Here is a 12387-nt window from a genome sequence, read left to right as displayed (position 1 = left end):
TTACATCAGACATAGAGAAAATGCACTGCAATACTTTGGATTGCAAGTATTGATGAACTTATATCATGGTTAATTTACCTCAAATGGACACAGGTTATTTCAGTGAATTTACCAATGAGCACATGTTTTGGCTGTTTTTCGTATGATGGACCAATATTCCCTGGTGTTTACCAGGCTCAAGGACAAGTTGCTCAGTAGTTGAATGCACAAGATTGGGGAACTGATTCTCCAGGGTAGAGTTCATTGACCAGAAACATAATCAAATCAGGATCAATCGCACTGACATAGCGCTTGAGGTTTCCAGACAGTGTTTTTCTTTTGAGGAAGATTGATCATGTTTTTGATATAAAAAGACAGCAATCTCCTCTTTCCAATATGGAGCTGCATTTATGGCAAGATAATCATGTTCCCTTTGATCTCACGTTGAGATGATATTAGAAATGACGATAACTGACATTCTGCGATATAAAAAGATGGTGGAACAAGCGAAATTGGCTCATGCAACAAATATGTCTGGAAATTGGAAATTGCTTTGTCAGTCGTGATGTGATGGCATGTAGGTATTTGTAACGTTTTGTCTCGGGTTTGAATTTGCGTTCTTTACAAGACAAGAAGTTATTGTTTAGACTGCTTATCGGGTATATAGAATACCATTACTCTATCACATGCCACCCTGACTGATGGCCAGCACTTGGCTGAGATGTCTTCCGCCACTTTAAAGGTAATAGTCGCACAGAAGAGCTACACTCTCTATGATTTCCATCACACATTAATGTCATATGATGGATGATGTTATCGCATGTACCATTGACGATGGTAATGTTGGCCTCACTGCCACCTAGTTATTGATTATATGCCAGGGATAACAATAGAATGATATTTTACGAGTCGGTTATAACTTACGTGACCTGTACCTTATATATGGACATATATGAATCTTCAACTTCCATCTATGTGATGAAAATGTAGGAGATTGGGTGATATGAATAAAGACTAGCAAATGCTTTTATCTATAACTCCATGTACATTTACACTAGGCCTTCCTGTACAAAATTGAAGTAAAAGCATTTGCTAGTCTTTATTCATATCGCCCATTATCAAAGAACATGTGGGACATCAGGGTGTGACTTAATGAGGACATTTAACACCCTCATTTACCAGTACTGCTTGGGTTGCTACTTGCTATCCTTTGCTTGTCTTGCTCCAACTACACTTATAAAAGCACCTGATGTCTATCATTGAAACGAGTATAATGTTATGTATGAAAAGCTTTTGCATCTAAATGCCTCATTTGTGTGAAAATCATGGTGATTAGATGGGATTGCTTACATGCATACGTACCATCAATTACTGTGATAACGCCATCATGTTACATGGAGATTGTCAATAAAGACTCTTTATGTCTCCTATCAGAACATTCTCTCATCTCCTTGCTTGTCTTGCACCTGTAGTGACTCATTTGGTAGGTGGTACCATCAGCAACATTATCAAAGTGCTTATAGCTTGGACCAGTGGCACGCAAAAGAAGGATGTCGCAAATCTTAAACTGTGGATAAGAAAGAATTTGACACTTCTTGTCCCTCCTACAACAGTAGTAATAAGTCTTTATCTCTAACAGAGGATTGGATACAAACAGTTGTCATTTCACCATTTGACCTTCTTGCCCTTTCTTCCAGTTTGGTGGTAAAGTCTGGAGCAACCACATATTGTACCTGCCACTGCTTGTCCCTTCTTCTATCCTTGTGGTAAGGTCTTGAGTGACCATCTACTGAGTACCTTTCTCAAAGAAGTAACACAAATCTTTATAAATAATATATCTCTCATCAAAAATATCAGCTGAGCCTCTGTGGATAATGTAATAACTCACCAAATCAATGAGATAAGAAAGGATTCTGAAGCTCATGAGACCAACAGTAAATTGGCAATTTATTTCACTTCAATTTGTCCCCAGGGGTTGTGCACAGGTTCTTTCAGATCATTAAGAAGATGCGAGTGAAAGCTTTGTGAGGTTTAGCTCAATCTTAGTTAGTCAGGCTGTCACCTGCAATGCACCCCTGTACACAACATTGTAATGAGTTTGATCAATCAATCAATCAAGCTGCTTCTCTCTATGTATGGGTATCAAAGTTTTGGCCGTCACAAACTCTCAAGCCTACCACACATGAAACCCTATGTTGCACTGCCACCCTCAACCCGACTTGAATTCTTTCCTGCCATTGAGAGGTAGACTGTCTGTGGAACATGAGGAGACCATCCTTGACCAGCCTGTTTGACAGATTACTTTGTCTCTCTCTCATGTTGCAGTGAGGAGGTAGAGTTACAGCTGGTCTAAGGGCTCCTTGTGGCTCCTGTTTCCTACACCAGGAATGGTAGCAACAAGCACTTACTAACGGCTTTGATACCCCATCCCCATTCCTCTCTCCCATCTGAAACGAGGGTCTTCCTGTGTCTGTAAAATAGGTGTGGCTGCAGATGACCACAAGCTCGGAGACTAGAAGAAGAAGGGCTTGTAAGGCTTCACACATCTCCGTCTTTACCAGATACAATTAGATTAGGTTCTAGGAGACTCAGGGCATCGGCAATATTCAGATTAGCTGGAAAAGTTGCAGTATTTTATAGGTTTCTCTGACCTTCCAAGAAGAAGGCCATTTTCGTTTCGATAGACGTGACTGTCTAGGTCTGTCTGTGTCAGGAAATAGCCCACCCATCTAACAACATCATTGAGAACATGAGAATAGGATTGACGAGTCGAAGCCTCCTGTTCTCCAACAGACAAGTCTGACTTGCAGCTATCCTCCAATCATAATCATCATCGTCATCGCTGAGTTCAATACATGATTGAGGCAACTCCATTGATGGATGAAGATAATGACATGTACTTGTATTGGTTTTATCACTGCACCTATTCTGTGGCCTAGACACACTTTCTTCTTACTATGATTGTCTCGATGAGCTCCTCTTTCTTCCTCTTGAACTATTGGTTCCAAGTGTATCGTATGTAATCATGGGAGGCAAGACACGTTTTGGATGGAATGAGAAGCGGAAGGAACTCATCAAATATCCTAATGACTACGATGTCATAATGTGAAGTTAAGATCGATCAAGGCAACCTTGTTCCTCCTGATTCTCAAGGTTTTGACATTGTCTTGGAAGGTATTCTAATATTTGTTTGGTGAGATTTTTTGGTATAAAAGCATGAAAGTTCAGATGCCCACAGATGCTATCCATTCAATGTGATGTGGGGTCAGGTTGCTCATCCTATTGAGTTCAAAGAGACTTTCACAGAAATGTAACAAACCTGATATGGAAGCGACAAGGCCTTCTTCCATGTTCAGCTCACTGGATGAGTCTCCGATGGCCACAGCTCCTCAAGACGTGGCAGGCACATTCATAAGACGGCAACATTGATGATCTGTCACCGTTATTATCCAATAACTGTCCCATTATTTCTTTCATTGTACAAGCCAGATGAGATGCTTTGTACAGGTCGTCATTCATCAGTCTGATTCTAATGCTGTAGCCTTACCTTGGTGGTAATGATTCTCTTGAGACCGGCTCTCTGATGGAAGTCTAAAGTGAACTATGGTCAGATAATGAGTTCTCAACCTATCTCAGGATGTCCAAAGTACATAGAGATACTTGAGAGCTGACTGAATGTTAGTAATGGCAACTGTTCAAACTGCTGCTCATGGCCATGAAGAGCAGTCGACACATTTGCTTGTTGCCTTGCGTCCACTTACTCTCAGCAGTTTTTGACAACGAGATATTCTCCGAATTGCACTATTCATGATCGTGACAGTCCATTGGTCATGTCACATCAGTCAATAAGTGTACATCCGGTAATGGCTTTGTCCCTGATGAGGAGGTGTGCCCCATCACTGCCAGGTCACATTACTCAACCACATTTCCTGACTGCACCATCAGTTGTCTGGCTAAGCTGTCTGACCTGATGAGGGTAGATCTCACCAAGAGAGGTTTTGAAGTGTACCGGTATTGCAGTGGATTCATTAACAGCCTTCCTTAGTTTGTGATGGGCAACACCAATGCAGTTGTTATCAGTAGGGTGGCATAGTGGTTTTACTAAACCCCTATTCAAACCAAGAGGATGTGAGTTGGCACCCATCGCATAAAACCACAAGTTCCTTCCACGCTATAGATACATTTATACACTATAGCTATGCGAAATGGAAGTGATTGGTATACTTGCAAGATGCGCTGGCATTTTTCTGAGGGCTAATTGATAAGACCAGGATTTAAAACATCAACCTGTTGACCTTGTGTGATAACTAATCTTACAGAACCAAGTCTCCTCTCCACTGATAATGCAGGGCTTCTTGTATTTATCATCTTTTTGTTTCTTCTAATTTCAGTCCACAAATGTACATCGCTTCAGAGTGCATTCTTATACAAGTCCAACATTCTGTGACCACTGTGGCTCCCTACTCTATGGTCTCATGCACCAAGGACTCAAATGTGAATGTAAGTATTACAAGCTTCTTCTCTCTGTTTAAAGCTGAAATTTCAGCTATATCCAAAAAGATGATCCATTGATTCGATCCACTGATGGGTTGCACAGTGACGCTTCCTTTACAGTACTGCTTTAGTGACTGGAGAGAAACTGCAAAGAACAGTTCAGTTTGGGAAGTATACGTACTGAGATTTTCGCACTAATATTACAATTTTGGCCATTTTGAGTAGTATATAATAGGGGCCAGTTCAGGCAATCAACATTTGTATAATTTGCTGGCTACAGGCAAGACCGTAGGAGTTCCAACTGTCTGGCAATATGATATCACAGTTATGACAGTTTGGGAACCTTACTCTCTCTAATTGCCAAGATCTCTTAATTCCAGCAAGTCGCATTATGGTTTCGACCATCATGGCGCCCACTGTGGGATTAGTAGAGTTAGAGGAGGAAATTGAATTGACAGCTGAGCAGTAATCGGACTGAGCAGATCTAAAATCAATACAACCTGAAGCAGTGCAGAGGAAATCAACTTGAGGTTCACTCTGCCACATGTACTTTAAAGAACTGTGCTCTGAGGTTGAGTTGGCAATATCTACTGATATGCTGCTTTGACATATTGAATCTCAGATGGAAGGTTTGGCATTGTCGGATTATCTGCTGTAATTCTAGGCAACGGGTTGGGCAACCATTTTGGTGTCTCTGCATGCTGCACTCAGTGGCAACTGCCTTATTCTGACAACCAAAAACCAGGTGTCAAATCTCCTCTAATCCCAGTCGCAGCTTGAAATTTGACACCAGAAAACCTTTCTTGTTGCCAGTTCTGAGCAACTCAGGTTTCATTTTCCACCATGTTAAAGCTGCTTGATGACGTTTAAGGCATCAGACTGGGAAGTATTGATAGACCACTGAATTATTGATAAACCATAATGTTTGGTGTTGTGTCATTCTACGAGCTGCCCTGTCTATTTTAGGTCTATTTTTATTGACAGTTGTGATAAGATCGTGTGGTTCATGCTAAACAACCAGAATCTATCATTTGGTATTCAGATCAGACATGCAAGATTTCTATCATATCCAATGTGTTCGTCAAGGCACCTAGATCATGAAATCACATGATGCACCAACAGAGAATTGACCTGGTTCACCCATCACCCAATGCATCAAACACTACCGTACTGGAAACTGGAATGATTCACTGCCGAAGAGCAAACATGGAGGAAGAAGAAGAAGAAGAAAAGAACCTTGAAAGAAAAAGCGTGTCACTGTTTGCCCTTCTCCCCAGTTGATACAACAGCTCATGTTGACAAGAGATGCAAATGAATGATATCGGTGACTGTCATCAATTGCTATGTTTATGGTCTAATCAGTGTGGTGTGACATCAATTTACTGCCATTGATCCCAAACCAAAGGTCAGGGTCGTCTAATCCCTTGTAACGGATCATGTAATTGGTTGTTGCCAGGCAGCACCATTGACATACCACATTGGTTGTCATGATGTAACATTGTAAACAAGCCGGGTGGAGTTGATGTGACGCTGATATGATCCAATTAAGTTTGGTGACATAAAGGCCTTTTGATTCTTTGATGTTTGCTGCCCGGTGCACCATGGGAGTTGGAAGCAGTTAAAAAAGAAGCAACATTTGCGTTGTGGATTGCATGTCTGGTTTGAGTAGACTGCTGTTTATGGTTGGGATTTTGAATGCCCTTATAGATGGGTACATGATGGGGAAGCATTATATAGCTCAAGTTGATCTGAGCCCAACAGAAAAATGAAGGCTTCAGAGCACTTCTCTCTATTGAAAGTGTCATTGTCCTATCCTGTAATGCTTTAGATAGCAATCACGTCAAATGTATGAGGACATAATCACTTTATGACACTTTATCACACAGAGATGCTATGTTGCTAAGGATAGCGATCATATTATTAGCAAGCTCATATCGCAATAACCTGTCCTATCTCGCCATAAATGAATATGATTTGCATATAGATGGATTGGTCCCATCACCCTTGGCATGCTGGACATCTCACAGATAAATTCAAGTGAAAACTGGCAAATGGTGCTGGCTTTAAGACACTCTGACCTGCTATTTTGGTGGTAGTACAAATGTTTTGCCTACACCATGGTGTGTGGGTGTGTAATTTCAGTCAGAGTTGTTGTCGATTTGCATCTGTCAGATTGGAAAGATCGAAAATTAGAAAGCCGAAAAAACCTCTGACAGCTGTAGCCTGCAAGAGGACTTTCCATCGACAGAGACAGGTGCAAATATCAAGCACAAGTTGAGAAAGTTATGAAATGTAACTAACATCACGAGGATGCCAAAATAGTGATTTATTGCATTCACAATTCCATACTTGTCATTCTCTCCACCCTGCCGCCATCCTCCCTGAGGTCTATACAGACAAGGGGCTGTCGCTTATCTTTGTAAACACAGCTCCCTCCGCCTCATCATTGCTCAGTCTCCAAATCAATAACACCTTAAATGTTATCGAACAAGGCTGGTGATGTATATATGGCAGATGCCTGAGGCTCATTCAAAGTGTTCCCTTGGTCTGCCTAGAGTCACCTGCTGCCTGAGGGCATGTTGGACAAGTGGCTGGCGGTGTAGGGAGGCATGGGATGAATATCTGATCAGGTACTCGAGAAATGGGATACATCATTACACCATTGACTGAATGACAGTAAAGGTGTGACTTGGTTAAGTTGATATAGGCAAAGCAGTGGACACTTGTACCAGTTATGGTTGTTGGGCTTGAGCACCTCCCCTCTCTGGGGCTTCAGATAAGGTGATATCTTGTGCTCATGGGGTACTACTTACCTGAGAACAAAAGCTGGTGTACAGGTCACAAGATTGATCAGATGGTATCAGGAGGTCTTTTAGGGACACCCTGTCTATGAGTAATTCAAACAAGTGCGGTGTAACTTGATGTATTCCTCCATGATGATGAGGGAGCAATCAAACACCGAGATGACTGTTCAATCAATGATTTTATGTCAGTGATGGTCAGAAGCATCGATGATTTCAAATCAATAGATATAACAAGAGTGAAATATCCCGCTTGCCTTTTTCTAATGATGCCAATTGTGGCATGATTAATGATAGAAATGCTCTAAATCTGGATCAGGGTGGGGCAGCATAGAGGATAATGAAGATCGATGGCAAATGATGGATAAGCTACCAATATCAAGATTAAGCAAAACATGTCTGAGTATCTCGTTCTTGAACAAAATAAATCAGCTCGGTACTGGTGTTTTATGTTGATCCTTTGCAAGGTTTATATTCAATACTGATAGAGGGTTGAAGGTAATGCCTACAGACGTTCCGATCCATTAAAACAGTATATCAGAAGCTGAACTCACTGCTCTCCCGTCTGATAGCATATTATCAAAGTCATATTCTAATTGATGAGCTGTTTTAAGCTTATTTTTCCTGTCGCTATGTTATATTTCTGTGCATGCCTTAAGCCATGTAATGGGATCAAAGTTAGTCAAGATTGTTAATGCCCTTCTGATATATCTCATAAACTCGAGGGAGAACGTTGTGAAGATGTCGACGTATAGAGTGTAAGTCTAAGGAATGGAAATGCTTCATTGACCCATCCATGTTCTCCTCCCGTGTTATGAGGGCCAATAAGTATGTTGTGGTATGCTCTAGTGCCAATAACGAGTATAGATCCACAGGGTAGGTACAGGTCCGCAGGGTGTTTGGGTAATCATGGTAATTTTTCGGTGAAGTGAGTCACAAATAATTGTCTATGAATGCTTATTTCGTTTGGTTTGGATTGATCAACAATTACATTGATTTTTCTATCTCCTGAAAGGGTTTTTGTAACATAATATTTGTGCCATGTTTACCAAAGGTGTCAAGATTACGTACTGCATTGGACATCACCCCCTGGCAAAAGGGAGCGAGGCAGGCCAAAGAGAACTGCTTTGGCATCCGTATTCCAGAACAGATGTGTTAAGACACTCCCAGTCCCATCAAATCACAGTTACCCTTCCCAGTCCTCAAAGTGAGGATGCAACAGAGTGTGGCAAACGTCTACCCAAGCATGCCAAGCATACCACCAGCCAGCTACCTTTCTGCAGCCGGTCATTTATCTTCTAGCCTCCTCATTTGTCACTCAACCAGCGATAATTGCAAAATTCGCCATCCAAAAATTCCAATCCCCTTTGCCTGCTTGTTGGATCCATCATCCTGAGGATTAGCGGTCTAGCTAAGCTGTCGACACAGTAGCTGATAACAGACTACATCAACACTGACACCTCTCATAGTGGCCTGGCAGAGGATTAGGATCAAGCTAGTCAGACTGTCCTGTTAGTTCCAGGAGGGCTGTCAGAGGGTGAGATGAGTGTCAGCAAACTACCTCGAGGTGGATGGCTGCCTGTAGTGGTTTCCGAATATGCAGTTTGGCCTAAGAGAGATTTTTTCTGTTTACCCTTACCCAACCCTGAAAAAATTTTCAAAGTCAAAAAATGTTCTCATTAATATATAAACTTTATGTTTGCAGCATGTGACATGAATGTTCATAAACGATGTAATAAAAATATCCCCAAGTTGTGCGGTATTGACCATACAGAGCGGCGAGGTAGGATCTTCTTGAAAATCAGATTGGAGGACAATAAGCTATATGTTTATGGTGAGTAACTGAAGTGATCAAATCATATCACACCAAGATATTGAAGGCAGCCCTCGATCTCGTCTTGTCTTTTCAACAGACGTGGAGCTGGTTGGTTCATTGATGATTTGGAGCACGTCGGGCAATATGTCACTCGATCCACAGCACTTACTTTTTATTTCTGTTGGTGAGATGATATATTGTCTACACACTGACTGATTACTAGGTGCTACAATATTCCTGTAACCTACTGCAATCACCGTTAACACATGGAGTCATTCCTGCTTCCCCAGTCGTGACATCGTATTGACGTTAATGGCTGACATACGTGATCATCAGCTTGACGTCAACTTATAGCAAAATTAGAACTCTTAGCTCAGTCATTGTATATACATGTAGTATATGAAGAAAGGCTATTCTGATACCTTTGGGAGCACTGTACAGACAGTAATCAATGGGCTTGCTGACATTGTCAACATGTAGCTGAGGTTTATGCTCAATGAACGGCCATGTCAGGACCCCAACTCCTCCATCTCCCAGACAACATGGTCAACATTGCGGCCACAAATTGAGATTATTTATGTCTGTCTTTCCTGGATTACAATGGCACACTTATTTGTTCCTGGTCGATATTGTTATGCCCATCAAGCCCAAGACATATGATAAGGAGCTTCTACCATTTCAACAGTATTGTAATGGCAAAGTCGCTCCTTCTATAATGTCTTTCATGTCATGCGTTTCAGTTCAAGAAGCGAGAAACCTGAATCCCATGGACCCTAATGGTCTGGCTGATCCATACGTTAAGCTCAAGATCTTACCAAGTGAACGAGAGTCATCTAAACAGAAGAAGAAGACCAAGGTTGTCAAGGCGTGCTTGAACCCAGTCTGGGAGGAGAGTTTCATCATGTAAGTGCAGGATAAGATCACTGTTGAAAGAAGGAGAGAAGCACTTGGAATTTCAAAATAGGGGAAAGTGAAAATAGTAGTCGAAGTTGGGTCAAATTTAGGTGACACTTTATTTGAAATAATGGGTGCACACTCTGGAAAAGAAGAAATGGGCCTTAGTTAGTTCCCTTCCCACTGGTTCCCCTTCAATACAGACTTTTTGGTCCTAAGGGAAGAAAAATAAACTCAGCTTTTTACCTACTGGTAGTTGACTGGTTTGTTTGACCAGCCTGGTATGTCATCATCAATGAAACCTGCTCTCTAGAATCAGCGCCACTCTTACAGTCTATCAGACTGAGAGAAATTGGCCAGCTGGCTGTCATGTTACAAAGGTGGAAAGTGCCTTAGTATTTAAGCGCAAGTCAGTTTGATTGCCTCAATAAAAAGACATCAATGTTTGATATCTTTGTTGAATATCTGTACAATTCGAAATCTCTTGTGGAAAGTATTGCAAACCCAATTTGACGCATATGTGCCGTGGACTTGAGATGGCCTAAGTATGACATCCTCCCATGATGTAGGGAGTACCCACAGTCATATTTTACTTGAGTAAGTAAGTATTGAACCCTTCAAATCTCCTCCATTAACTATTCCAACATACGAAAAGAAGTAAGCAAGCTCTCAAGACTGGCAAATGTTCTTTCACCCCAGCTCGGATACATCTTTCAGTGCCTTGCTCTTGCCAGAATTCTATTCCCAAGGAATCTCGGTAGATTGGAGGATGACTCACGGATAATCCTCTTCCTGTTACATCAACACGAGTCCCTGGTTTATTCAATCTCCGCCCCAGTTAAACTGTTATGTCTCCTTCTTCGTTTAGTCAGCTCCCCAAGCGGCAAGAAGCCAGGTAACTGTATGCATATTTGCCACCGCTCGGCGCAGTGAAACATGTCACAGTATAACATAGATAACAACATTATTTTGTCATTCTTCCCTTTACATTGTAACCCTTGTAAGTTAATCAGTTGTATTGCTGTGCATGTCAATTGTCATCCAGTATTGTTTACTTTGAAGAAGCATTTCAGTTATATGGTGTTGTTTCATGTTTGTTTATTTTAGAACAATGACAGCCCAAGGATTGTGTCACTTACTGAAGTTTCTTTCCTGTCACGAATCAACTGTAGACAGTTGAAGCACCCCTTGTCACCCATCATGTTTGTCAAGATGGCATTGATCAGTTGACACATTTGCGATGATCTGCTCTCTCACATTCCTATGAAGTGAGGCGAGTGGGACCAGTGCTGGAAGCTTCAAGAACCTTTTGGGTAGATGTGTACTCAGGTTGAATGATTGTCATGCACAGCAGTATGACTTATAACTGGGAAGAAAAACTTCATAACTGTTCAGGACCTATCAGAACATGTTTTTGATAATGTATAATATACTTTCCATGAGTTAAAGCTAACCATCCCTTTGAAAAAATGTTTATTTAAACCTGGGTTGGTGATTAAAAGCAACATCTTGATTTGAACTGTAAACATGTTTTCCCTGGTTCACGTAGGCCAGTAGCAGTTCTTACTTTAGATTAGCTCATCAACTCCATTTTTGTAGTTTCCTTTGAATATTTTTTAAAAGATATAAATGTTGTCTGAGATTTTTTTGAGATGTTTTCTCCTTGTGCTTAATATGTACCCGATTTTACAGTCATATACATGTAGTGAGGTCTCTTGAGTTCTTGTAGCAGGTCAGTTAGTATTGTGAGATAGTGAACCAGTATTCGTTATATAACTGATAGAAATCCAACTTGAACGGCAATCCAAGTAAAAACAGATACCCCCCCCTCCTAGCAAGAACCACATTTCTGTTTCCATCTGATGAAGGATCATGTTACTGAGTCGTCTCTGTAAGTTATTGAATATCATCAGTCTTGGGAGTTCTGTTAAGAGATGTGAGATTACTGGTAGGGTATTATTTAGGTTGATATTGCCTTCTTTCCTAATACCCACACGTCGTGTGATTTGGCATATTCATATCCTTTGATACGATGTTCTGGCTTAGGGAATATACTTGAAGCAATTCTAATTACCTGATTGAAATGAAATGCAATGCCATTTAAACTAAGGCTCTATTCCAAGCTGAAAACCAATCAGTTATCATCAATGAATCCTGACCGGCCTTGAACCTGTTTTTGGTACATACATTGGGAACAGGGGAGTGTGATCAAGGAAGACATTCTGAGGATGGACAGAGAATGAACTGGTCAGAGAAGATTGCCAAGTGGCAACTAGAAAACTGATGGCTACAACATTGTGTTGGATTGTATTATGAGTCCAGATGCATTCTCAGCAAAAGCGGGTGCTTTAGAGATGTAATATTTGATGGCAGGACCCCAGAGCATTGAGTAAAAGAGCGGGT

At 41.2% G+C, this 12387-nt stretch overlaps 1 protein-coding gene across 5 annotated transcripts in view; it reads left to right on the top strand.

Annotated features, from left to right (window-relative positions):
- LOC135496007 (calcium-dependent protein kinase C-like) overlaps positions 1–12387 on the top strand; it is a 65545-nt gene that overhangs the window by 33535 nt on the left and 19623 nt on the right. For 3 of the 5 annotated variants that reach the window (XM_064785114.1, XM_064785093.1, XM_064785104.1), the window contains exons 4-7: positions 4371–4479; positions 8980–9108; positions 9831–9993; positions 10853–10879. In XM_064785114.1, coding sequence (XP_064641184.1) covers positions 4371–4479; positions 8980–9108; positions 9831–9993; positions 10853–10879 — 428 coding nt within the window. The remainder of the gene's footprint in view (positions 1–4370; positions 4480–8979; positions 9109–9830; positions 9994–10852; positions 10880–12387) is intronic. The other 2 variants (XM_064785125.1, XM_064785122.1) reach the window with 1 other exon arrangement.

This window comes from Lineus longissimus, chromosome 1, assembly GCF_910592395.1.
Source record: "Lineus longissimus chromosome 1, tnLinLong1.2, whole genome shotgun sequence".
NCBI classification, from domain to species: Eukaryota; Metazoa; Nemertea; class Pilidiophora; order Heteronemertea; family Lineidae; genus Lineus; species Lineus longissimus.
The sequence above is the reverse complement of the archived record's forward strand: the minus strand, read 5'-3'. Positions and strand labels throughout refer to the sequence as shown.